The sequence below is a fragment of the Cheilinus undulatus genome, linkage group 3, assembly GCF_018320785.1.
Source record: "Cheilinus undulatus linkage group 3, ASM1832078v1, whole genome shotgun sequence".
Classification (NCBI taxonomy): Eukaryota; Metazoa; Chordata; class Actinopteri; order Labriformes; family Labridae; genus Cheilinus; species Cheilinus undulatus.
Window position 1 is genome coordinate 30,914,916 of NC_054867.1, and position 23,210 is coordinate 30,938,125.

Here is a 23,210-nt window from a genome sequence, read left to right on the forward strand (position 1 = left end):
TTTGTTTTATCCTAAATGCGTAAGTATAGGAACATTGCTGTATTTTTTAAGTTAGACTAGTTAAACAAGGGAGTCTGTCTTACTTCGGGATCGGTATGTATAGCTAAATAGATCAGCACCGTCTTTTGTAAGCTAAACCTAATACAACCAGAGGCACATAAACCTTTTGATAAAGCTGTGTACTTTCGATAACGGGTTATCTGCAAATAAAATAAGGGCTCTCTGTGACCTCAGTGACCTTCTGTGCAAGACCCCTAACTGTGACACCTGTGACCTCTTGAGGTCTCCTCAAGATCTGTTTGCCTACTTAAAAGGCCTGAACAGCAGTTATTCTGTTATTAAAATACCACAGTTCTCATTTCAACAGAAGTGGAAGAAGTACAAGACCATTATACCTAAGCAATGTACAGCTACTCCGATTAAAATGTACTTAAGTAGAAGCAAAAGTACTGCTCTATAAATTTACTCATGTAAATGTAAAAATTCATTTGAAGTTTACTCAAAGTACTAAGTAGCTATCTTTGATACACAAAGGGTGTGTACAGTGAAATGTGATCTTTCCTTAATGTGCAATAACTCCAAGAGAATATAAATATCCAACCAGGTTGGTTATTTTAAGGTGTGGCTTAAACTAAAGTTAAATGCAACAGCTGTTTTGAGATGAAATGTGGAATCGTTCTCTTGAAATGTACTGCTGACCATCATGTTTTGTCAAAGCCAAACCAATTGCCAGTTTCATGTTGTTGACAGAAGCTTGGACCTTCTTATTTTGACTTTCAGTGCTCTATTTTTTACTCAATACCTAATGTTTTTTTAATTAAGTGAAGTACAGCACTTCCCCCAAAGTAAACTTAGGTAAAAGTAAAATTACTGATTCAAAATAGTACTCAAAAAAACTGAAAATTTACAGGAATTTGAGCACATGTAATTGGTTACTTTCCACCCCTGTCTTTCACACAAGCACTTCAGTCCTGTTCATATTTTGAGAAAAGAACTTGCAGTGCTGGCTGCAAGAACACAAATATCCCATTCCGGCAACCAGCCATCAAGTAGTTCATGCTATGTTGTATAACATGCAGAATCTGAAAGGAAAAAAGGAAAGGCTTGCGGATTTTTTATTATTTTAACTGTTTTAACCACAGTTTTAGACTTTGTATGTTCAGACATAAAGGAAAGTGCATCTCTGTTTAAAATTAGGAACTGCTGCAATGTGTTTTGAATTTCATTCTGAACTCTGGACTGTATAATGCGATCGACTGAGCAACAGCTGCCCCGGCGTAAAGCCAGAGCATTTAGAGCTCCCCCTGCTGACCAAAAGCAGTACAGCTTCTGACCAGTTTCCTGTTTTCACACTGCATTTCTGCAAAAGTAACAAAGGATCACATTATTATTTCTTGAGACATTCATACTGATGCCTCGGCAGTGTGATATTTCGGGCCCTTGTTTGTGAATGCACAGTGCACTTCAGTATGAGGGAAAGCAAAAGAGCATGGAACAGCAGGAGATCCACTTACAACAGAGCACCGTGCTCCCCTGCTGGCTTCTCCCATCTTGTTCTTGCCTCTGTAACTCTTCTCTTACAACCAAGGCAGGCACAGAGAAGGGATAACCCCATATAATATCCCTGCAATATTCATAGTGAAGGCAAAGCGTCACAGGGGTGTAAATATCACAGCTTTAAACTGCACTGGGAATCAGACTTAAGTTATCAAATGGGACATGGGTCAAACAATGCAGTTTAAATAAACATTAAAAGCATTTTTCTTAAACCAAGATTCTGTTAAACTTACAAAGCAGATGATTTTGCCAGCTTCATATCTGTCATCGGGCAAAGCTGTCTCGGAAAGCTCCAATACACACAGTTTGGGCCGAGCAGTGTGCTGTTCGGACCAATTGGCGTTATTTGAGGAGAATGAGGCAGTAGCTGGGTGTAGTTGTTCTAGCTGATTGCAATGTCTGCCTCAAGCGGCAACCTCCGGTCCTGAAAAATGAAGCCAATGCGGAAGTGCAAAAAATTGTAATACGGGGAATGCCCTCTTGAGGCTGGCTGCAGGAACACCGGAAGTCACATACACAATGCGTTAAAGAGCTGTTTTTTACACTAGAAAAAAAACAGACTGGTTCAAAAAAGGAAACGTATCTTTTTAGCTAATGTGGTGGTGGTTTTGTCTGTGCAGTAGAAACATGGAACAGTCTATCTGGCCTGTCAGGTTAAGATTCTGTTGCAATAGCTATCATGTTTATGTGTCTACCTTTTTGAGTAGTTTAGCCACACATATCTAAATAATCACTTCTAGCGTGTGGTGTAGAACAAGAGGACAAACACAGCACACTAACAGTTTCTGTTCCCCGCTCGACTCTCTAAAGGTCAAATCTTGCAGGGTCAACTGTGATTATAGAGTGAAACTGCTAATTTGGCTGTTATCTACCTGCTAAGCCCAACCTGTGGTTGTTCCCTCAATCATAATTTTGTCTGTGGTATGTTTCACAGTACATGTTGTTAAACACTCATTTTGTTGCCAAAAATCAAAAAATGTCTCCTCCATTTCTGATTTCCATTTTTTTGTCCATGTCCGTTTATGCTTACACGCCACAGGATAATCTGGCAAAATAATCTTAAAAGCCATTCAATAAACAGGTCTTTGTTGACTTGCTCGGAAGGTGGATTCAGGCTGTCAATCTGCACAATTATCGTGTAGTGTGTGACTCGCTGAAGGGGAAAGGTAGCAGAGACATTTCTCACACACTTTTCCACTTACACATGTGACTGATGTCTATATACCTGTAAATATACGAATGCCACTCCTAGTGTCAACGCAAGGAAGTCCACTTTGTTACAGATGCATGGAAACTTGTTGGAAACTACCTGCAGCAATGGGAAAAGGATAATTTTGTCTGTTTTTTGCCATTTAGTCGTTTGGATAATTCCTGTGACAAAGACAGGAAAAATGTTGCATGTAGAGAAATGAGAGAATAAGTTGGCTTGCCAGGAATGTAGTATATTTTGAGAAATGTTATGAACAACCGAACTAGATAAGCTAACTCATTTAGCCATTTGTTTGTTTGTATGTTAGCTAACCTTTCATCTAATCATGCCTTCTAACTTTTCACTCTTATATATAAATATATTTCAAACTGCCATGTTGATATTAAAGCATGCCATATCAACTGATAAATCATGCTGTTTATCATATCAAACTGATTTATCTAAAAGTATTTCATATCGAGGCTCATTCCAGGCGAAAGTATTACGGAGGGGAGAAGTTTGACAGGCGTGTTGGATAGCACAGATTCCCAAAGGGATGAAAGGGCTTCCAGTTGTCTGGCCTCCATATTCACACGCAGGTGGAAACAAGGCCTTTATGTTTAAAGTTTAGTTAGCAGAGGAGGCATGGAGCCTATTCCACAGTACTTATGCACATGTCTTGGCCACCAGTACGGCATGAAGACAGAGAACCACTGTCCATATAATATACAGTCAATAGTCTTTACAAATAATTTCTTGAAATTTAATCAAGACTACATAGTTCATCTTTTATTGTCACTTTTAAAGGCAAACTCGATGTTAAGAGTCCAGGCAGCAGCTGCTCAGCAGCCAACATGCAGCCACCACTCACTGCTCAGGCATGCTGTGTGAACTTGTGTGGTATTAATATCAGAAATGCCCTAAATTTAATTTATCCTCATTCTACCATTCACTTCCAAGCAAAACAACCTGAAACACGCAAAAACACTGGTTTGGTGCTCTTTCATAGTTATTAAACTTATTTGGTTACCTATACTTTCCTATGACTGGCATGGATTCGAGGAGTGACAATGCTTACACCCTTCCAACCTTTTACATTTATGTTTGAGGTTTTTTTTTTTTTTTTTTTTTTTTACACATTTTATAATGAATAGAGGCGAGTATTTTTGCCAAAATAGATTTACCTCCTCTGGCTGACCAGAAAAAAGTGTTGAGCTATATTTGCAGCTTGAATTTCTTGTAGTACAAATCAAACAGTGCCTCAATGCTACAGCTGACACAAATTCTACTTTTTTAGGTTCATAGCATATCTTTTGATATCATTACTGATTTTTAAAGAAATATACCCATTTTACTTTGTCTTTATATCTGACTTATTTGTGAGTAATAAAATACTTCTTGGGACACTCTGGCTTGATCATTGTGCATTGATGTATTCTGTTGTCTGACTAAACAAATGATTTATCAGTGATCTGTAATATCATTTGTGAATGAACAAAATATAAATATGGTTAAAAAAATGTCACTTCTCATATGGGGTTGTTAGATGAGAATAAATTGCATGAATTATTAATTAAATCTAGCTATATTACAATAAATTGTGAATTAAGTGCAGGTGTCTAAAACTTCTCCCAAACATATTCTGTCACTTTTTAAGACCAAAAAAACACATGGTTATTAAAATACCTAAATAAAAATGAAACAACTCAATTTATGTAACTTAACAATTGCCACAGAATGTCAGAACTAAGGCTAATGAACAGATACAGTCTATACATTAAACTAGAGGTAAATGAAAACCTGATAATTACATGACAGTATATTGTGGTAGTTCTCAAAAAAATCCAGCCTTCTTCTTTTCTTTCTTGTACAACAAAGAAACATGAATCTTGCACATTAAAAATCAACAAATATTTATTGGAAAAAAAATCTGTATAAAAATGATCAGTTCCTGTTTAATTTGCCACAAGAGTTCTGACAATTTTGATATCGTCTACTGGCCGATCCTGGACACTGGTCTCGACCATGCCGATCCGGTTCAGCACTCCCATCCCCTGACACACTCTTCCGAAAATGGTGTGCTTTGCATCTAACCACTGTGTTGGGGCCAGTGTGAGGAAAAACTGGCTTCCGTTTGTGTCAGCACCTGCGTTGGCCATCGCAAGAATACCGGCACCTAACAGGTACATGAATGACAAAATCAGAGTTAAAACTTTGTCGCTTTACACTTTTATAAAACCCTCAGATATTTTAAAAGATGCTAAATATTAAAACAAAACATAAGTATTTTGTTTTAATTCCACTGGGGTGTCAAATTAAAGAACGCTAAAAGATATCAACTTGAGCATAACATTTAGTTCACAGATCCACTTAGCTGATAACTGGAATTAGAATAAACTTGGTTGGGTGTGTTCATACATAGAAAGACTTTCACTTAGGTTAACTTTGTTCTCTGTGTACAAACATTAAATAGGAACATCAAGCTTTATGTACATTTAACTACAACTACTAATACCAGACTTCTGTTTATTGCCATTATTACAAATCTTAAAGTAAATATCAAAGCTGCTTGACATCCCCTATCAAAACCAAACACACTAGCAGCAGATGGCTGCTTTACAATGTTTTCCTTGCAACTTATAACTTTCTTAGCATTGTAAAGGGGATCCATGTTAAGTGTTTATAAATAATATAACAATGAGTACAGTCTAGACCTGAGTGTCTTGAGGTAACTGGTGACAAACAACTAAAGATTGAGTCATTCATTCATTAATTTCTGAACTGTGGTATGCTGGACACTTCTCTTAATCACCACTTTACACTCATCTCCTACAGATCAGCCTTCTTGTATTCACTTGTATTGAACCTTTTCCTTTTTCCTACACTGTGATTACCTGTGAATTTCAGCTCTAGGTTCAGTTCATCCTCAAATTGTTTGCCATATATGGAAGCACCACCACGACCTGTAGGAAAGTAAATACCAGTAAAATATAGATTTGATCACAGATAAGCCATATGTACAAAGAGTAAAAAGATTTGGGCAATACTAATTCAGTGTTACTCCACTAAATTTCCTTTGTCTGGAGTGTATGCCGGCATGCTGGGGTCACATACATTGCTGTATCACATCATGAGTTGCCTGTGTATCACAACATGTTGGATATACCTATGATTTCAATTCTTCCTCTTAAGTAATCAGTGATTTTCAATCCATCCTAAATGGGTTGATGATTTTTGGCTTCCTGTAAGGACTCTCGACACAAGTTCGTATTTTTTTTCAAGAGCAAAAATTATATCATTTTGGTTAAACAAAAAAAACTGTACATCATTTGGACGAACTGATGACGTCGTGCATGACGTATGTACCCACCTGTTCCTGTAGGGTCTCCTCCCTGCACCATGAAGTCTTTGATTATGCGGTGAAACTTTGTATTGTTGTAGTAGTTTCTCCTGGCAAGCTCTGCAAAGTTCTTGCAGGTTTTTGGTGCATGTTTCCAGTATAACTCCACCACAATTGTCCCCATCCTGTAATGCATTTGCAGGGTTAATAGCAATCTATCATCTTTAACAGTACAGGTTCCTAGAAGATTAGGGCTGTTAGACGTACAGACTGATGAGGACAAAATCCAAGAAGAGCCAGCATGCTGACAAAGAGCCACAGGAAATCATCTGAGTTTTATGTGCATTGCGTGCTACCATCTTGCACTAAAGTTCGTTCAAATTCCAAGAGAATGGGATGGTTTAGCATAATTAGCCTAGCTAGCCTTACGCTTAGCGAACATGAGCAAACTGGCTAACGCTCATTACCTCCCTGTATTAGCATTCGTGTATTTGAAAACTTACGTCGTTTCTAGAGCCACTGTTGGCGGCTGCCATGTATCTGGAGGTACCCCCGACATGACCTCTCCGAACGACAAACCTCACTTATTTCCAAACAACCCACTGGGGTAAAACAATGTGTGCTTTTACAAGTACGGACGTTCAATCATCTCAGTGAGAATTCTTCTTCGCCGGTTGCCGCTCATAGCTTCCTTTTCTTCTTCTGGTGTTTCATGGCCGTGTGCCAAACGCCGCTCACTTATTCCTAGTGTGGAACGAGACTATACGCTCTCGCCTGCCCCCTACTGCACAAAAGAAAACTCCAGCCGTAGGATATGGCCGTTACCCTGTGAGGAGGTTTGTGTTTGTTGTTGTTGTGTTTTTTGTTAATAAAGCGTTTGCAGTGATGGAATGTAACCCCGTAGGCCAGAGCGCTTTCCAGCGCACATGGAGGTAAAGGGTCGCATACAGAGGTAAAACAAAGCAAAAGAAACACTTGATGACTCATATTTTATTATTGATCGTTTTTTTCCTTTGGCAACAATGGTTGTTGCTTAACATGCCAATAAAGCATGCTGAATTTAAAAATCGAAGATAAAGGATAGAAGAAATTTAAAAAAAAAACATTTTCAACAACAGCAACAACACCATAAACTATCAAAACAGAACAATAGCTTATTACCCCTTAGGGAAGGTTGTGCGCTTTTCAGTCTTCAATTTATGTATATATAATTTTAGCTGCATTCATGCATACGACAAGAATTTTTGGCAAGATTTTTATTTGATCCTTTTTATTTCCAGTTCAGCTCCTACCATAAGTCTAAATACACTGTTTGCAAACAAAAGTTACATTCAAACTGTTAAGCGCAAAAAAGTACGCCTTGAAACCCACTGAAACTGCAATTGTTTGAAATCATTTCCTTAGACAGATAATTCATGCATTTTATTATATCAAGCTGTGAATCTGGGCTTTTGCCTTGGAATTGATTATTTTTACTACTCTCCACCAGATGGCGTAATTTTGACCATATTTGGCATATAGAGGAAAAAACATCCTGAACATAAAAAATGCATAAAAATCAATGTTGCTGCTAATCATTTACATATTCCAGGCTGCAATGATTCACATAATTAACACAAGAATATTTAGCATGTAGTCTATGAAAAATAATTCATTTTTACTGTTTGTTTGAGTTTTTTTTTTTTTTAATTAAAAAACATGGTGGCATCATGGCTAACAAATTGGCATTCAAAGGGTTAAAATCTGAAACACAAATAATGAATACTTGATATCAATAATAAGTCGGTTGTAGGTAAAAAAAAAAATAGTTCAATGAAAGTGGAGTAAAATAATTTAAATATTTTTAGGGCTACTGTATGAAAAAGCACATTTTTGTGACTGATAAAAAAAATAAAGTACACTGTAGCTTACATTTCTACTCATGGGTAATTTAGATTTAAAGGCTTTGTATTTTTTCTTAAAGATGAGTCTTAGAATCTCAATAGTGAGTGAGAAACAAATGAAGGTAGAGATTTCCAGCCTGGGACCAGCAATCAATATCCAGGGTTTTGGTATGGATCTGTTTTTGTCAGTGATCTTTTATGACAGGGTGATAAAGGGACACCAACTCTAAAATTCATACCAAAAACACCAATAACAATACCTAACATACACTATTTGGCCACTTTATTAGCTGCACCTTGCTAGTGCTGAGTTGGATCCCCTTTTACCTTCAGAACTGCCTTAATTCTTGGTGGCATAGTTTCAACAAGGTGCTGGAAACATCCCTCAGAGATCTTGGTCCATATTGACATGAAAGCATCACACAGTTGCTTCAGATTAGTTGGATATACATGCATGTTGCAAATCCCCTGTTCCACCACATCCCAAATGTACTCCACTGGATTGAGATCTGGTGACTGTGGAGGCCATCAGAGTACCGTGAACTCATTGTCATGTTCAAGAAACCAGCTTGAGATGATTTGAGCGTTGTGACATGGTGCATTATCCTGCTGGAAGTAGCCATCAGAAGATGGGCGAACTGTGGTCTGTGGTCTGCAATAATACTCAGGTAGGCTGTGGCATTTAAATAATGCTCATTTGGTACTAAGGGGCCCAAAGTATGCAGAGAAAATATCCCCTCATCATTACACCACCACCACCACCAGCAGCAGCAGTCTGAACCATAGATACAGGATAGATCCATGCTTTCATATTGTTTACTCTAAATTCTGACCCTACCATCTGAATGTCACAGTTGTGATCAAGACAGACAAGGCAACATTTTTCCAATTTTCTATTGTTCAATTTTCATCAGCCTGTGCGAATTGTAGCCTCAGTTTCCTGTTCTTAGCAGACAGGAGTAGCACACGGTGTGATCCTCTGCTGCTGAGGCCCATCTGCTTCAAGATTCAGCTTGTGCGTTTAAAGAAGCTATTCTGCATATCTTGGTTGTAACGAGTTGCTATTTGAGTTACTGTTGCCTTTTTATCATCTCGAACCAGTATGCCCATTCTCCTCTGACCTCTGACATCAACAAGGCATTTTCGCCCACACAACTGCCCCTCACTCGATATTTTCCCTTTTTTGGACCCTCCTCTGTAGACCCTAGAGATGGTTGTGCGTGACAATCCCAGAAGATCAGCAGTTTCTGAAATACCTAGATTAGTCTGTCTGGCACCATCAACCATGCCACGTTCAAAGTCACTTAAATCCTCTTTCTTCCCCATTCTGATGTTCGGTTTGAAATTCTGCAAGTTCTTATTACCACCTACACGCCTAAATGCACTGAGTTGCCTCCACGTGATTGGCTGATTAGTTATTTGCGTTATCAAGCAGTTGAACAGGTGTACCTAATAAAGTCGCTGGTGAATGTATTTGTGTATAGTTTTCTTAGCTGTCTTTAAAACAAATGACAAAAATCAAAGGTAGCTGTACTTGTACTACCATGTTTGTGCATGATCAAAATTAAATAAATGATGCAAAACAATAAATGTTTTAAGTTGATATCGCAGGGTTGAGAGCCGCAGCAGAGTTCTGATAAAGCGCTGCAATGCAGGTTGGATCCTACGGGGGCAGCAACACGCAGAAAGATGTCAAACGTGCCGTAGTTCATGAAGAGAGAAAGAACGTCTTCTTCTTAGACCTGCGTAGTGTCTTCTTGAACTGAGGAACCTCCCCGGGCTTCAATTTAGTCCTTCTGCTGGTCACCGTAGCCGTCCTAACTAGCCTTCACAGCAAGGTAGAGACTCTCGTTTACTTCGTCTCCACCATTCTCTAGTTAGATGTGATGTGTTTGCTTTTCTCAAAGTCTTTAGTTGTCAGCAGATCTTTATTCTCACTATTAGTTACGTTAACTCCTGCTGTCAATCAAATTAGCTAAGTTAGCTACTGTTTTCTGCAAACCGTTATGTTAGTCTCAATGTTAAAGGGGAATTCGTGCTGTTTTCAGTAAAGAAACTGTTTAAGTATGTTGTCCCTCAACATTTATATGTAGCAAACAAAAGCCCACATTAGCCATACTTTCTTGAAGGGTCAACCATAAACCGGAAAAAGGTCATTTTCCATGTGATCGTTCTCCATTTGACCGCAAGATACTCTGAAAGTTTATTATTTAAATGCGTTAATTCATAGTCTCCACAGACAAGTTTAGTTTTAAGGGTTTAAAAAAGTTTATGTATTTGTTTTATTCTCTCACAGGTTTTTTTTAAACCTATAATCAACATGTCCTCCAAAATCACCCTAACTAATCTAGAGACATCCCGTAGATCTACTCTGCTGTAACAAAAAGACCAAAACCAAAAGAGTACAAATAACCGTAGTTAGGTTTAGCCAAATAGAAGTGAAACTTTTGGTCTCTATATATAAAATTAAAAATATTTCATCAAAAATTTACTTGAAAAGTTATATTTGAGTCTTGCTTGGTTTCTAACAAGTAAAAGTTCATAACAAAGCTGCTCGATTGCAGTAACAGGAGTACATGGAAGTTGTTACACTCCACTCCTGCAAAATTAGAAAAAGGCATCATAAATATGCATAGTGATGTAACTGTTTCTACCTATTTTTTGTCTAAAATTTGTTAATTATTAAACAAGTTATAATTAATAAATTTTGTCAAAATTCGCAGAGTAATAATTGAATTATTTTACTTTAGAGGGCAACAAGCCATTAGCCAATGTTAAAGATGCCATCTGATGTGAAGTAAAAAAAAGTTCTTTAAATGATTCTTAGTACTTTGGAAAGTTATCATCTGTATCAATTGGTCTCTGAACTGTTAACCTTCTTCGTCTGATCTGTTTTGTCATGGATTGAGATTAAGTGTGTCCACATCAGTGTCACCTTTAATTGGCTGTTTGATCTTTCTAAAAGTTGGAGCAGGAATTGGAGGAATCCCTGAACGTTCTTTGTCTTGCATGCTGCTCAGTCTGCAGGATAAGTCGTCTTGTCAGCTTGGGATTATCGGAGCTATCGTGTCATGTTGTAGCAGGACTTCTTAAATCTAACTTCATATGTCATTGGACTACTTTAAATGAAGCCATCTCTTGTTGCAAACGTAACCTTCCGATGACTTAGGCAGAAATTGCTGCTTACTGCCATGTGATTAATAAGATGACAAAGTCAAATCCAATTAGGATTGCAGCATGTCGGTTAGCAATCCTAAGCTTGTAGCCGGGTCAGGATATATTTGTGAGCAAGCCACAAGGACAAAAGAGAGTAAAGCTGTGACAACAGTACAAGGGGGGAAACATTTGTATAGTGTTAATTTCCCCATTTTACTATCTGTAAGTGTTGTTTGAGGCTGTGCACTTATTTGTGCAGAGAACTGATTTGACAAATTTTTCTGGTCTAAAGGTCTTACACCATGTCCATCCATAAGATCCATGCCCGAGAGATCTTTGATTCTCGTGGAAACCCTACTGTTGAGGTTGATCTTTACACTGAAAGAGGTAAGCAAAAATGGGTGTCTTTCTTAAAAAAAAAACAAAAAAAAATGTGTTGATCATTTGCCATGACGATGTAGTGCTTTTGTATTTTGACTCCTCCGTCTTGTTCTGCCTCCTTTTATGTTTCACGCAGGCTTGTTTAGAGCTGCTGTACCAAGCGGTGCATCCACTGGGATCTACGAAGCTTTGGAGCTTAGGGACAATGACAAGTCTCGCTACCTTGGGAAAGGTTTGAATGCTTCTTTTGTGATTTCTTATGATCAGAAGGAATATGTCCAATATGGTAAAACCCAAATGCAAACAAGCTTTTTGGCTTTGTGTTTTGCTTTTCCACTAAAGCAGCAAAAGTAAAAAATATCACATTTACTCTTTTCTAATCATCTCTCTTTTTGTGTGTTATCTTTACTCCACTCTCTCTGTCTTCCTTTCCCCCAGATGTGAAAGGGTTAGTGAGTTTCAATTGCCTGTCGCTCGTAAAAAGAACTAAAATTTGTAAATAAGATTTACTAATTAAACAGTTGTGACAATTGTTAAGTGAATGCTTAAGGCTTTGAATAAAGATAATGTGCATGGTGTACTATCAGCATGCTATCAATGCAGTATCAAGTCTGTGGATTGATCAACTAAATAAACCATTAAGAATATGAGATAATGTATATTTTCAAATTTTAGAATCACAAACCAATAAATAAAATTCAAGTTATGCTGTTGCATGTCTCTCTGTACATGTTTGAGAGAAGAAATGTTGCACGTCTTTCTAAGTCTTTGTTGCTGTGATTGGCTTTAAATGATTTGCCTTCAAGTCAGAGAATAATCACACTTATCCATCTGTTACAGGAGTCTCAAAGGCTGTAGAAAACATAAACTCAACTATTGCTCCTGCACTTGTAGGCCAAGTAAGAAGACAACTATTTAATTTCCTGTGTGTGTGTTTATTTCTCTAATTTTCCTTTTTTATCTGTTTTTGTCTGAATGGTTCCTACTTTTGTCTCCTTCTCATCAGCCGGTATCTGTGATTGAGCAAGAGAGAATCGACCAGATGATGATTGAGCTGGATGGCACCGAAAACAAATGTAAGTGGCCATTACTGTTATGTCTTCACATCATTCATCCATCCATTTTCTTTACCACTTATCCCATTCGGGGTTGCGGGGGGCTGGAGCCTATCCCAGCTGACATTGAGCGAGAGGCGGGGTACACCCTGGACTGGTTGCTAGTCAATCACAGAGCTGACATATAGAGATGAGGTCTGCTCACAGTCACACTCACTTTCACACCTACCGCTAATGTTGAGTCAAGAATTAACCTAATGGGCATGTCTTTGGTGGTGGGAGGAAGTTTGAGTACCCTGAGCACCCATGCATGCACAGGGAGAACATGAAAAATGCACAAAAGGGCCTGACCCGGAAGTGCACCAGGAACCTTCTTGCTGTGAGGCAACAGCGCTAACCCCTGCGCTGCATGCAGCCTCATGTATTTTATTTGAATTTTCTCCTTTCAGCCAAATTTGGTGCAAATGCCATCCTGGGTGTGTCCCTGGCTGTCTGCAAAGCCGGTGCAGCAGAGAAAGGTGTCCCTCTGTATCGCCATATTGCTGACCTTGCAGGAAACCCACAAGTCATCTTGCCTGTGCCAGTAAGGATCTGTGTGCCAAGTGTCTAAAGTTTTATTACACCTTTCAGTAATTGTGAGGTAATTAAAAGTCACATCTCTCTTCCTTCCACTTTCACCAGGCCTTCAACGTGATCAATGGTGGCTCCCATGCTGGTAATAAGCTTGCCATGCAAGAGTTCATGATCTTGCCTGTGGGCGCGAGCAGCTTCAAAGAGGCCATGCGCATTGGAGCTGAGGTCTACCACAACCTTAAGAATGTTATTAAGAAGAAATACGGTCAGGATGCCACCAATGTTGGGGATGAAGGTGGCTTTGCTCCAAATATCCTGGAGAACCAGGAAGGTAAAATTATGAAATGATTTTTTTTAGTGAGCAAATGATATATTAAACACATAAAAACCTCAAGCTAAACATAGCTCTGATGTTAGTTTAGTTTTTATCTTCATCACCATGAAGGAAAAAAGTACAAGAAAAACTACAAAACCAGTCTTGTGGCGATGGCACAAAATGGGCAAAATATTTAGCTCTGTGCAAATTTACATGAAACTTCTCATTCTGAAGTGATTATTTTAAGGTTGGCATTCGGTCTACAGTAGAGGTTAGGTTCTCTTCCCAAGCGTAGAACCGTGTCTGACCAAGATCCCTTACCTGGGACCCATGCGGGGTCAGGCTCCAGAGAAGTCAGAAACATCATCATAGACATGGCAGCAATACTTTGTTTTACCCTAGATTTTTAGTTTTGGTCTGTGTTTCTTGTTATAAATTCAGAACAACCTTACTTAGTGCAGACACACTGCATGGATTATGAAACGGGTTGCTCAGGCCCACTGGTTATATTTCTGAAATTAAGTTGCCATTTAAAAAACTAAACTCCAAGCAGATAATTTACACAACAGTATATCACTGATTTCTCTAAATGTCTTTTATATAATTGGCAAGGAAGGCTGTTTAAAATGTGGGACTGTCAGCCTGCTCCATTCTGTGAGAATAATGTAAAATAATGCAGTGGGGAACCACTGAGGAAGAGAGAGAGTGACGAGAAATTATGAACAGGTGGAGGGAAAAAAAAAGAGGAAAATAATTCAATTATCATCTGTTCTATTGTAACCAGGGAAGGAGTAAAGAGGCCGTAGCGTTCCAGACTGATGATCTCCAAAAAGCTCCATGCATTCAGTGTACAGTGATGTCTGTGCGTCTGCTTCTCATCTTTGCTGCTGTATCATAAAAAATAAATGAGCCGCATCTGTAATACATGTTTTAGTGTTTAGTGCACTCATTAGGATCTAATGTGAGCAGATTTCCGTCTTTTGAACAACTCAGAATTGTAGTTTTTAACGTTAATATAACGAAAATTTACCTAAAAGTATCTGGTTTGAATTGCTACCCTAGCTACACAGACTTTGGTAGGGTCAGGCTGGAATCTTTGGGCTTGATCAATGCCAGCAATTTGATTTTTGCATTTTTTACAACATGATAATTTTGTGATGATTTAACTCTGCAGCTTTGGAGCTGATAAAGGAAGCCATTGCCAAAGCGGGATACACAGACCAGGTTGTGATCGGCATGGATGTGGCAGCATCAGAATTCTACCGGGAGGGAAAATATGACCTGGACTTCAAGTCTCCTGATGACCCGAGCCGTTACATCACTCCTGATGAGCTGGCTGATCTTTACAAGAGCTTTGTGAAGGATTATCCAGGTAACCTCCTGACACTTTATCTTTGTTCACATTATCAAGCAGGTGAGCAGCAGGGCTCACAATAGGACGGCAACGTCAGCATCTGCCTGGCTGATTTGCACCTATACTGGATCATTTTCCCACTTTGAATCTATTTTACTTCTAACAGGGTTGGAGAAATTGGTTTATGCATTAACCCTCCTTTGACAATCGCACAGACACATTTTTTAATCCTTAGAAAGCTGCCAACGGCAATTGCAGCTGTCAGCATTTCTTTTATTATGCAATGATGTGAAACGGAAAAATCAAAGATATGAAAATTAAACCAAAAAAGTTTTTTTAAGTAGTACATGGCACACCTTTAACCACATTTTCAAATCTATATGGTTTTCATGTCATGTCTTTAGTCTTTATGGATTTCACTGTGGAGATACTATTTGAAAAAGGCTGAAATAATGTTGGTTCCTTTAAGTCTAAGCCTTGAAGAAACAAGTGAATGGGGAGAATTTATGTAGCTATGTAGTCTAAAATATTAGCAACAACCTCACAGGACAGCACATAAAAATCATGAAACTGAAATAATGAAAATAAATCATTAAAACATGGTGTCATCGCATAGAAATAATGCCTAGTATCAAGTTCAATAAAGTGGACAATGCCAAGTTTATACTTCATTACCAGAGCTTTGGAGCGTCTCTGTGGTACAAAGGATAAGACAGTTGGTGATGGTTGTTCATTTCGAAGCTGCCTGGTTGTTGACTTTTAACGCAGTAATTACTGACCTTGGCCAGAGTTAAGTTTAAGCTATATATATCATTGTTTACTCTCTGATGAGGAACATCTGCATGCTTTCAGTGGTTTCCATTGAGGACCCCTTTGACCAGGATGACTGGGCAGCCTGGACCAGTTTCACTGGGAGCACAGACATTCAGATTGTGGGAGACGATCTTACGGTAACCAACCCTAATCGCATCTGCAAGGCTGTGGAGGAGAAAGCCTGTAACTGTCTGCTGCTAAAGGTCAATCAGATTGGCTCCGTCACTGAGTCAATGAGAGCGTAAGTCATCACTCTGAAAGTGTCAGGGTTCTGTTTATAGATCACTTGTCTGTAAAACAAACATCATTCCTCAAATATTGAGTAGGGCTCTAATTAAACTGCAGAAGGTACCATGCCTGTATTTAAATCAGGCTTGTATAAGAGGTCATCCTTATTCCTTCTTTGTTCTGGAAATCAGTTGAATTGATTATCTCTTCATGCAAGGCCTCTTTTAGATAGGCTTCTGTTCGTCCTGTTGAACTTACTGGATTAGGATGTGAGTAGAAACGCTTCTTGTGTTCTTTCCAGTTCTTCTTGTTGTTTTTGGACCTGCCCTGATTGTTAGGAAGCATACATGTCAGTGAATGTTACCTAGAACAGATGTAGCTACTGCCATCTAGAGGCACATATGCCCATGTCCAAATTCAGTTTGGCAGATGATGTTGACTTTATCTACTTCATCACTGAAAGGCAAAAGGCACACATTCTCACACAATGACAGCTGGGATTGGCTCCAGCCCCTGGTGACCCTGAACAGGGTATGGATAGAGGGATCATGGTTGAAGCCATTGCAAGAGGTTTTAAATTGTTGTCAAACAGAATCACATTAATGTTGATGCGTATTTATGTCGTATAACATTAAAGGAGACAACCACTAAGGAGACTGATTATACCTGTACTGCAACCTTTTTAGAATTATTTTAGGGGCAAATATTCCCAGTTATATACAGTTGACTGTAAAACAAACAAAACAAAACAAGATGAGATCAAAAAAGAGAATATACCCCTTCATATACAGGGGGCACCAAACTTCACAAACTGAAAATCAACCACAGCGGTCTCAAATAACTTTAGAAACTGTTAAATTATATGAAGTAATACAGTACATACCATACCCTAGCCAGTGGAAGTTAACTGGCCTGTGTAAAATTCTCTTGTGTCCTCCTCTCAGATGTAAAATGGCTCAGGAGAACGGCTGGGGTGTGATGGTCAGCCATCGTTCTGGTGAAACAGAGGACACGTTCATCGCTGATCTGGTGGTTGGCCTTTGCACTGGGCAGGTAAATCACATTTGGTGTGTCACTGTGTCTGTTAAGAACATAATAGATTTTAAGTTTAATCAAAGAATATTTTCACCTTTTCAGTGTTTTTCAAACTACTTTAAGGGACATTAAAAACACAACAAAATGGTATATCTGGTCTGTGACATGGATGGGACAAATACTAATGAAAACATTGCATACAATTTTGACAAACTCTTTTAGATTAAGACTGGAGCTCCTTGTCGTTCTGAGCGTTTGGCCAAATACAACCAAATTCTGAGGTAAGTCTTACTAACATTAAATGAGACAAGAAACTGTGTCATTAATGTGCCATTTTTTAAGGTATGAAAAGCTTTTGTTTTTCTTTTGTAAAACACAAATCTTGAAAAGGCTTTGCTGCCACACTACATGAAATTACTAAGGCCGTCTTGAAGATTTGTATAAAATATAATAGGCCTTATCCACCGACCACTCTCAGGAGGGTATTTGCTCTTAAAACCCATTTATGCTGTGTAAGAACTTTCTGATATTCACCAGTTTTTTAGAATATATCCAGGATATATGTAGTACATATGTAAAAGCCACTACTTTTGCTGCTAAATATTTTACTATTCAATCAGCCTGTTTGGGCTCATTTTGAGCACCACTACATCCACATCAGAACTACTAAAAGTATTTTTGTACATGTGCTACACGATTTTTTTTTTTAGATTATAATTTGGGGATTCCTGTTGAATCTGTACTTCTCTTTTCCATCCTGCGTGACTTATTTTTGTGTGTGCATACAGACCTGCAGTCTAATGCCCTTATATAGATCTTAAAAGGGAATTTGTTGATGCTCATTCGATATAAATGTTGTAAAATAATTAGATGAAGAGGAAAACACAATTGTTGTTACTGGGTAAAAATGTTAAATCAACTTTGAACTTTTTATTTTTCTGTAGAATTGAAGAAGAACTGGGAAACAGCGCTTGTTTCGCTGGGAAAAACTTCAGAAACCCACTGGCCCAATAAATCAATCAATCATTTCTTTCTACAGACATGTGAATTTATACACAAAACTGTAGGAGAACAGGCAGTCATGGTTAATGTAGGGCTACTGTTACATGCTACTGTTGCACTAATGATGGTAATGAGTTTATAAAAAGTGAGCATACTGTAGTAACCAGCCACTCTGCTGTATTCTGTTTTCTGCATTCATAGTACAACAGTTAATCTATTTAAAATGAGTAATATTAATTTATGACTCTTGCTAACTGTGGTAAAAATGTGAACTTGAAGTCAAAGTTAATAAACAGTTTTATTAGACAATCTTTTTTTTGTTTCCCCAGTGTTTCATTCATGATGGTTGTTGTTTCTGTTTCTTCTTATACGTTTGATTTTCAGCAAATAACCAAATATGTTTATGATGATGTTGGACAATCAAAGCTTGAGAGGAATTTTAAAGATAAAAAGTTAACATCAATGATTGATGTCTTGTATTTCAGTATTTTCTAGTCCTATTACCCTTCTGTCATAATTAAAATCAATATTTTCAAGAACTCTGAAAGCATAATTAACTTTTGTGAGCACCAATTGTCATTTTTTGTATTAAATATAAAAAGAGAAATCAGGAAAGTGATAACATTGAAACAAAACTTCAAATTTGCAGCCCTTCTTTTCAGATTTTAACGTATACTTGTTTGATTTTTAGTTTTCCTCTTTTTAAAAGAATCCTTTTACTGCAGTGATTTTCCATCAGTTTCCTGTCTCATTCACTCTTGAGTTTAAATTATTTAAATTTAAACATTAATTGACTTCCTCTGTGGATGCAGACCTGCTTTTACTTTGAAACAAAAAAAGGAACTGTGGCTAGACTGTAGATGATGACATTGGGTCCTTCTCATTTGGTATCCTTCCGTCCTCCGTTCACGTTGTTTCCTCGTGTCTTAGCTCCACCCAGCAAGGAATTGAAAGAGAGATGCGAGGAAGAGAGAGGAGGCACAATTTAGTGTATGACAGCTCTTTCACCTCACAGCGTCAGTCTGAGTGATGTCAGGTACTGATGATAAGCTGATCAGCTGATTCACCCTCATAGACAAAACATTAGACCTGTATTTGAAATAATTTCAAAAATCTTTGCAATGACTCACCATAAAATGGTAAAAAAAAAAAAAAATAGCCATAACATGTCTTAAGAAACGCATTCTTTATTTTACATATCTGATTATCAGTAGAATTACTTTGGTTGATAAACTCAATAATTTTATTATTCATCATTTAATCTATCTTCAAGAATTTTATTTCAAGCAAATGAGTACTGTAAAAATAAAAATAATGTCATGAACCGTGCAGAGGTTTGGCTTTTCTGGCAGATGTCACACCTCCAAACCCATCACATTGCACCTTTGGTTAAAAGACTTCTGTGGAGGATAGACTGGTGTTTCTGAGCTCCTCCAGGAGCCTCCTCTCTCCTCCATCCTCGCCTCCTCCAGGTGCATTGGAGGAATTGGAAGATCCTTCATCATGGAGGGAGGGAGAACAATTTCCAGGTCAGTCATGGATAGAGGAGGCAAGGATGGTCAAACTTTGTAATGAGAAGCACCCATAGACTTAACCATGGAAAAGGGAGCTTGTGGGTTGAAAAGAAAATAAGGGAACAGCAAAAGGTGAAATATTTGACAACAAGATGATTTGACTTGTCAAATGTGATGTTCCTTTTGAGACCAAGGTGGCTGATGGTCAGTCAGGTATGCCAAGTTCCTCAGGAATATCCACAAAATCCCTCCTTTCAAGGATATCCTTGCAGGTTACAAAAATATTGCAACATCAAGTAACCCATAAGGACTCATGCTATTGTTAAATTTTCAAAGTATTAGTTTAGTACAATTACCGTGAAATTACTTCTTCAAAAACCTATCAGTATTTAAGTGTTTGGACTGAAAATCAATGTATTTAGGTTATTAGAATGTAATTAGCTGTTTTCATATATCTTCATATTTTGCAGTGCTCAGAGCAGAGTGTGATAGGACAGGCCTACAGGGTAGTGGAGCATCTGAGTCACCATAATGATGGTGACAGTGATGATGAGTGGCTGCCAGAAAAAGAAGGATTTGTTCATGCCAGTAGTAGTTAAAGTGGAGCTGAGGATGCACCACTCAGATCTGGTTTGGCCCTGGGTATCACTGGCCCCAGCTCATTGAAGCCAAAAATACAAACACGTGCCATGTTGCTGCATGCACATAAAAAATAAAGTACATCTACATGCAGTGTCTCATGGCTTTGTGCCCTGGGTGCTTTTCCAGATTTCTTGAAGCCTCTCTGCAAAGGACAACAAAGAGTAAAGCATGCCTTGACAGTCAACAGTCCTGCTAAGGATTCATTCCACAGCTATGACATAAATCTAGATGAAGCGAAGAAGTTTATACATTGATAGGAGTTGACCTAAGTGGATTGAGAGCTGAAAAATAATAAAGTATGTTTTCCCACAAGCAGAATGAGGCTCACTGAGCTATACTTCAATTAACCTTTGACATGAGGTTAACGGCCACAGCCGTACTCTCTTTCCTGAAAGGTGACTAACCCTACTCTGGAGTGTTCTGTGTGTGTTTTCATTTGTGAGTGTGTGTGGTGTGTATGATGTTGTCTTCTCAAGGCTGAATCCCCTTCACCTGTGCAGCCAGCTAACAAGTCTAATTGGTGTGCAGCCCTGCTAGGTCAATCAACCAATCAGAGAGGAGCACCTGAGAACCTGCGGCTATAAAAGCTTGGCCACTCTTCAGTCTCTCCCCAGCCTCATTTGATTCAGTTTGCCTCTGTGCCTCTTTGTTAGCTTTTGTGATATTGTTCTAACAGAACTTCAGTATTTATTGTTAGGAGGCACTCGTGTTTATCTCAGCTGGGCTAGGAATTTAGTTACCTTTAGGAGCACACACACATTCACCTTAGTAATTTTGCTTTGTTAGATTCACTAGGTTTAGGGGTGCTGTTTCACTTGTGTTTTGGTTTGGTTAGAGAGAGTAGGTAGCTAGGTTTTCTTTCCATTTTGTTTGACTAAGGTAAGGTAGCACTTAAAACTCTAGTTAGACTCTCTTTTGCTCTAGTTTGTAATTTAAGTAATCAGCACCCACATGCCCTCTCTGTTACCATTTGCCTCACCTTTTGATCTGTAAACATTTTTACTTCTTTGTTAATAAATAACTTTTTGATTAACCACACAATCTGGTTTTTATGTTACCTCCCTAACCCCTCACGAGCTGGGTCGTAACAAGTGTCAGAACAAGCTCTACAGTTCTGCAGATGCAGAGAAGGAGGACAGTCACAATAAATATTGCACTAATGTTTGCAACTAAACCACTAGTCTGGACATGATCAAATTTTGTTTTCATTGTTACCCTACTCTTGGTTCAGAGATTCTAATGGATGGACTAACTTTATACCAATGTGTGTTTTCTCTTTCCATGTAGTATATATTTAGCAGAGTGAACTAGAGTATTCTTTTATTGCATTAGCAGTTGAAAAGAAAACAATAAAATTGTGAAATGTATTTTATAGTTTTCACATAATTTTATACCAATTAAAATGCTATGTAGCTATTGTAATGCAACAGATACACTATCTATTTAGTTCAAAATAAGAACACATGTTGTCCACTCTAGTGGACATGTGAAAATTTTCCTTAGAAAATCTGGGCTGAAAAAAAATCAAATCTTGTTTTTCATGCTTTAAGAACAATTTAAAAACATGGGAAATAATATATTTCATGCATAAAAGTTTAAACTGAAATGGTTCTTTAATGTTGCTGTGGTGCTAATACACTGTTTATACTGTTTACAGTGCATTCAGAAAGTATTCAAACCCCCTACACATTTTTCACTTTTGTTATTTTGTGGCCTGATAGTACATTTGGAAAAAAAAAAATCTATGCTCAGTACACCATCAAGACAAGGGAAAACACAAGGATGATCTACATTATTAAGCAAGCTACAGGTTTCAGCAATATGGGAAAGAAAAAGGATCTCTCTGCTGCCGAAAAGTGTCAAATAATGCAATGCCTTGGACAAGGTATGAAAACAAGATATTTCAGGAAACTTCAGCATGATCATCGTACTGTGAAGAAATGTGTGGCTGATTCAGAGCACAGACGAGTTTGTGCAGATAAAGGCATAACGAGGAAGGTTTCTGCCAGACAAAGGCTTGCAGTTATGCATAAACCTACTATTCAGCCACCCCTAACCAATGCTCACAAGCAAAAACATTTGCAGTGGGCCCAGAAATACATGAAGACTAATTTTCAAACAGTCTTTTTAATGATAAGTGCCGTGCAGCCCTGGATGGTCCAGATGGATGGAGCAGTGTATGGTTGGTGGATGGCCACCATGTCCCAACAAGGCTGCAACATCAGCAAGGAGGTGACGGAGTCACATTTTGGTCTGGGATCATGGAGATAGAGCTGGTAGTCCCATTTGGGGTCCCTGAAGCTGTGAAAATGACCTCGGCAGTTTCTGACTGACCACTTTCTTCCATGGTACAAAAAGAAGAGCAGTGCCTCCTGTAGCAAAATTATCTTCATGCATGACAATACACCATCTCATGCAAAGAATACCTCTGTGTCATTGGCTGCTATGGGCATAAAAGGAAAGAAACTCATGGTGTGGCCCCATCCTCCCCTGACCTCAACCCTATTGAGAACCTTTGGAGCATCCTCAAGCTAAAGATCTATGAGGGTGGGAGGCAGTTCACATTAAAACAGCAGCTCTGACATCCTGCAAAGAAATTCAAGCAGAAACTCACAAGTTCAATGGATGCTAGAATTGTGAAGGTGATATCAAAGAAGTGGTCCCATGTTAACATATAACTTTGCCTGTTAAGATGTTTTTGATTGGAATAGCTTTTGATTTCAGTAAATATGACCTCCTAATGCTGCAAACTCAACAAATGGCCATTTTTAGTTCTTTACAACCAAACAATGTTTCGAAACTCTGTTGTGCATAATAATGTGGAACAGTGCATTTTGAGTTTTTTATTTTTGAAAAAAAAAAAAGCTATCATTGGGAGGTTTGTTTGATAAAATCTGAACTATGCTCTGCTTGATTACTTAAAAATTATACTGTCTTGTGCATTATTTAGGAAAAGCAGACTATATATATATATATATATATATACATACAAATAGACATATGTGTGTGTGTATATATGTAAACCTATGCTTTATATCATTTGTTGAAGACTGAAATTGATGCATTACCTTTTTATGAAAAAAACAGTCAAAGCAAAAAAAAAAAAAAAAAAGTCAAAGCACGGCCTGTTCACATTCCAAACAGAAATGCATCTTTTAGTTTGTGTCCTAAA

General features: G+C 38.1%; 2 protein-coding genes across 2 annotated transcripts; one reads left to right on the forward strand and one right to left on the reverse strand.

The window, feature by feature from the left end:
- Positions 1-4,642: 4,642 nt before the first annotated feature.
- ppil1 (peptidylprolyl isomerase (cyclophilin)-like 1) lies at positions 4,643-6,788 on the reverse strand. The gene is made up of 4 exons (XM_041815753.1): positions 6,590-6,788; positions 6,117-6,271; positions 5,641-5,709; positions 4,643-4,922 (listed from the first exon to the last, which is right to left on the reverse strand). The coding sequence occupies exons 1-4, from the start codon at positions 6,643-6,645 to the stop codon at positions 4,702-4,704; spliced, it is 501 nt and encodes a 166-aa protein (XP_041671687.1). The 5' UTR covers positions 6,646-6,788; the 3' UTR covers positions 4,643-4,701.
- Positions 6,789-9,656: 2,868 nt separating this feature from the next.
- Positions 9,657-18,193, forward strand: eno1b (enolase 1b, (alpha)). The gene is made up of 12 exons (XM_041783194.1): positions 9,657-9,807; positions 11,418-11,512; positions 11,643-11,738; positions 12,347-12,405; positions 12,513-12,582; positions 13,011-13,144; positions 13,243-13,465; positions 14,625-14,822; positions 15,657-15,858; positions 16,790-16,898; positions 17,103-17,161; positions 17,825-18,193. The coding sequence occupies exons 2-12, from the start codon at positions 11,428-11,430 to the stop codon at positions 17,892-17,894; spliced, it is 1,305 nt and encodes a 434-aa protein (XP_041639128.1). The 5' UTR covers positions 9,657-9,807; positions 11,418-11,427; the 3' UTR covers positions 17,895-18,193.
- Positions 18,194-23,210: the final 5,017 nt, after the last annotated feature.

What these genes read in the sequence shown, in the direction of transcription:
- eno1b (XM_041783194.1), top strand. Translation starts at nt 11,428, where the DNA reads ATGTCCATCCATAAGATCCATGCCCGAGAGATCTTTGATTCTCGTGGA. An exon ending in TGATCTTTACACTGAAAGAG is followed by an intron (nt 11,513 to 11,642) that starts GTAAGCAAAAAT and finishes TGTTTCACGCAG; the next exon opens with GCTTGTTTAGAGCTGCTGTA. An exon ending in CTCCTGCACTTGTAGGCCAA is followed by an intron (nt 12,406 to 12,512) that starts GTAAGAAGACAA and finishes CCTTCTCATCAG; the next exon opens with CCGGTATCTGTGATTGAGCA.
- ppil1 (XM_041815753.1), bottom strand. Translation starts at nt 6,645, where the DNA reads ATGTCGGGGGTACCTCCAGATACATGGCAGCCGCCAACAGTGGCTCTA. An exon ending in ACAGTGGCTCTAGAAACGAC is followed by an intron (nt 6,272 to 6,589) that starts GTAAGTTTTCAA and finishes AATGCATTACAG; the next exon opens with GATGGGGACAATTGTGGTGG. An exon ending in AGGAGACCCTACAGGAACAG is followed by an intron (nt 5,710 to 6,116) that starts GTGGGTACATAC and finishes ACTTTCCTACAG; the next exon opens with GTCGTGGTGGTGCTTCCATA.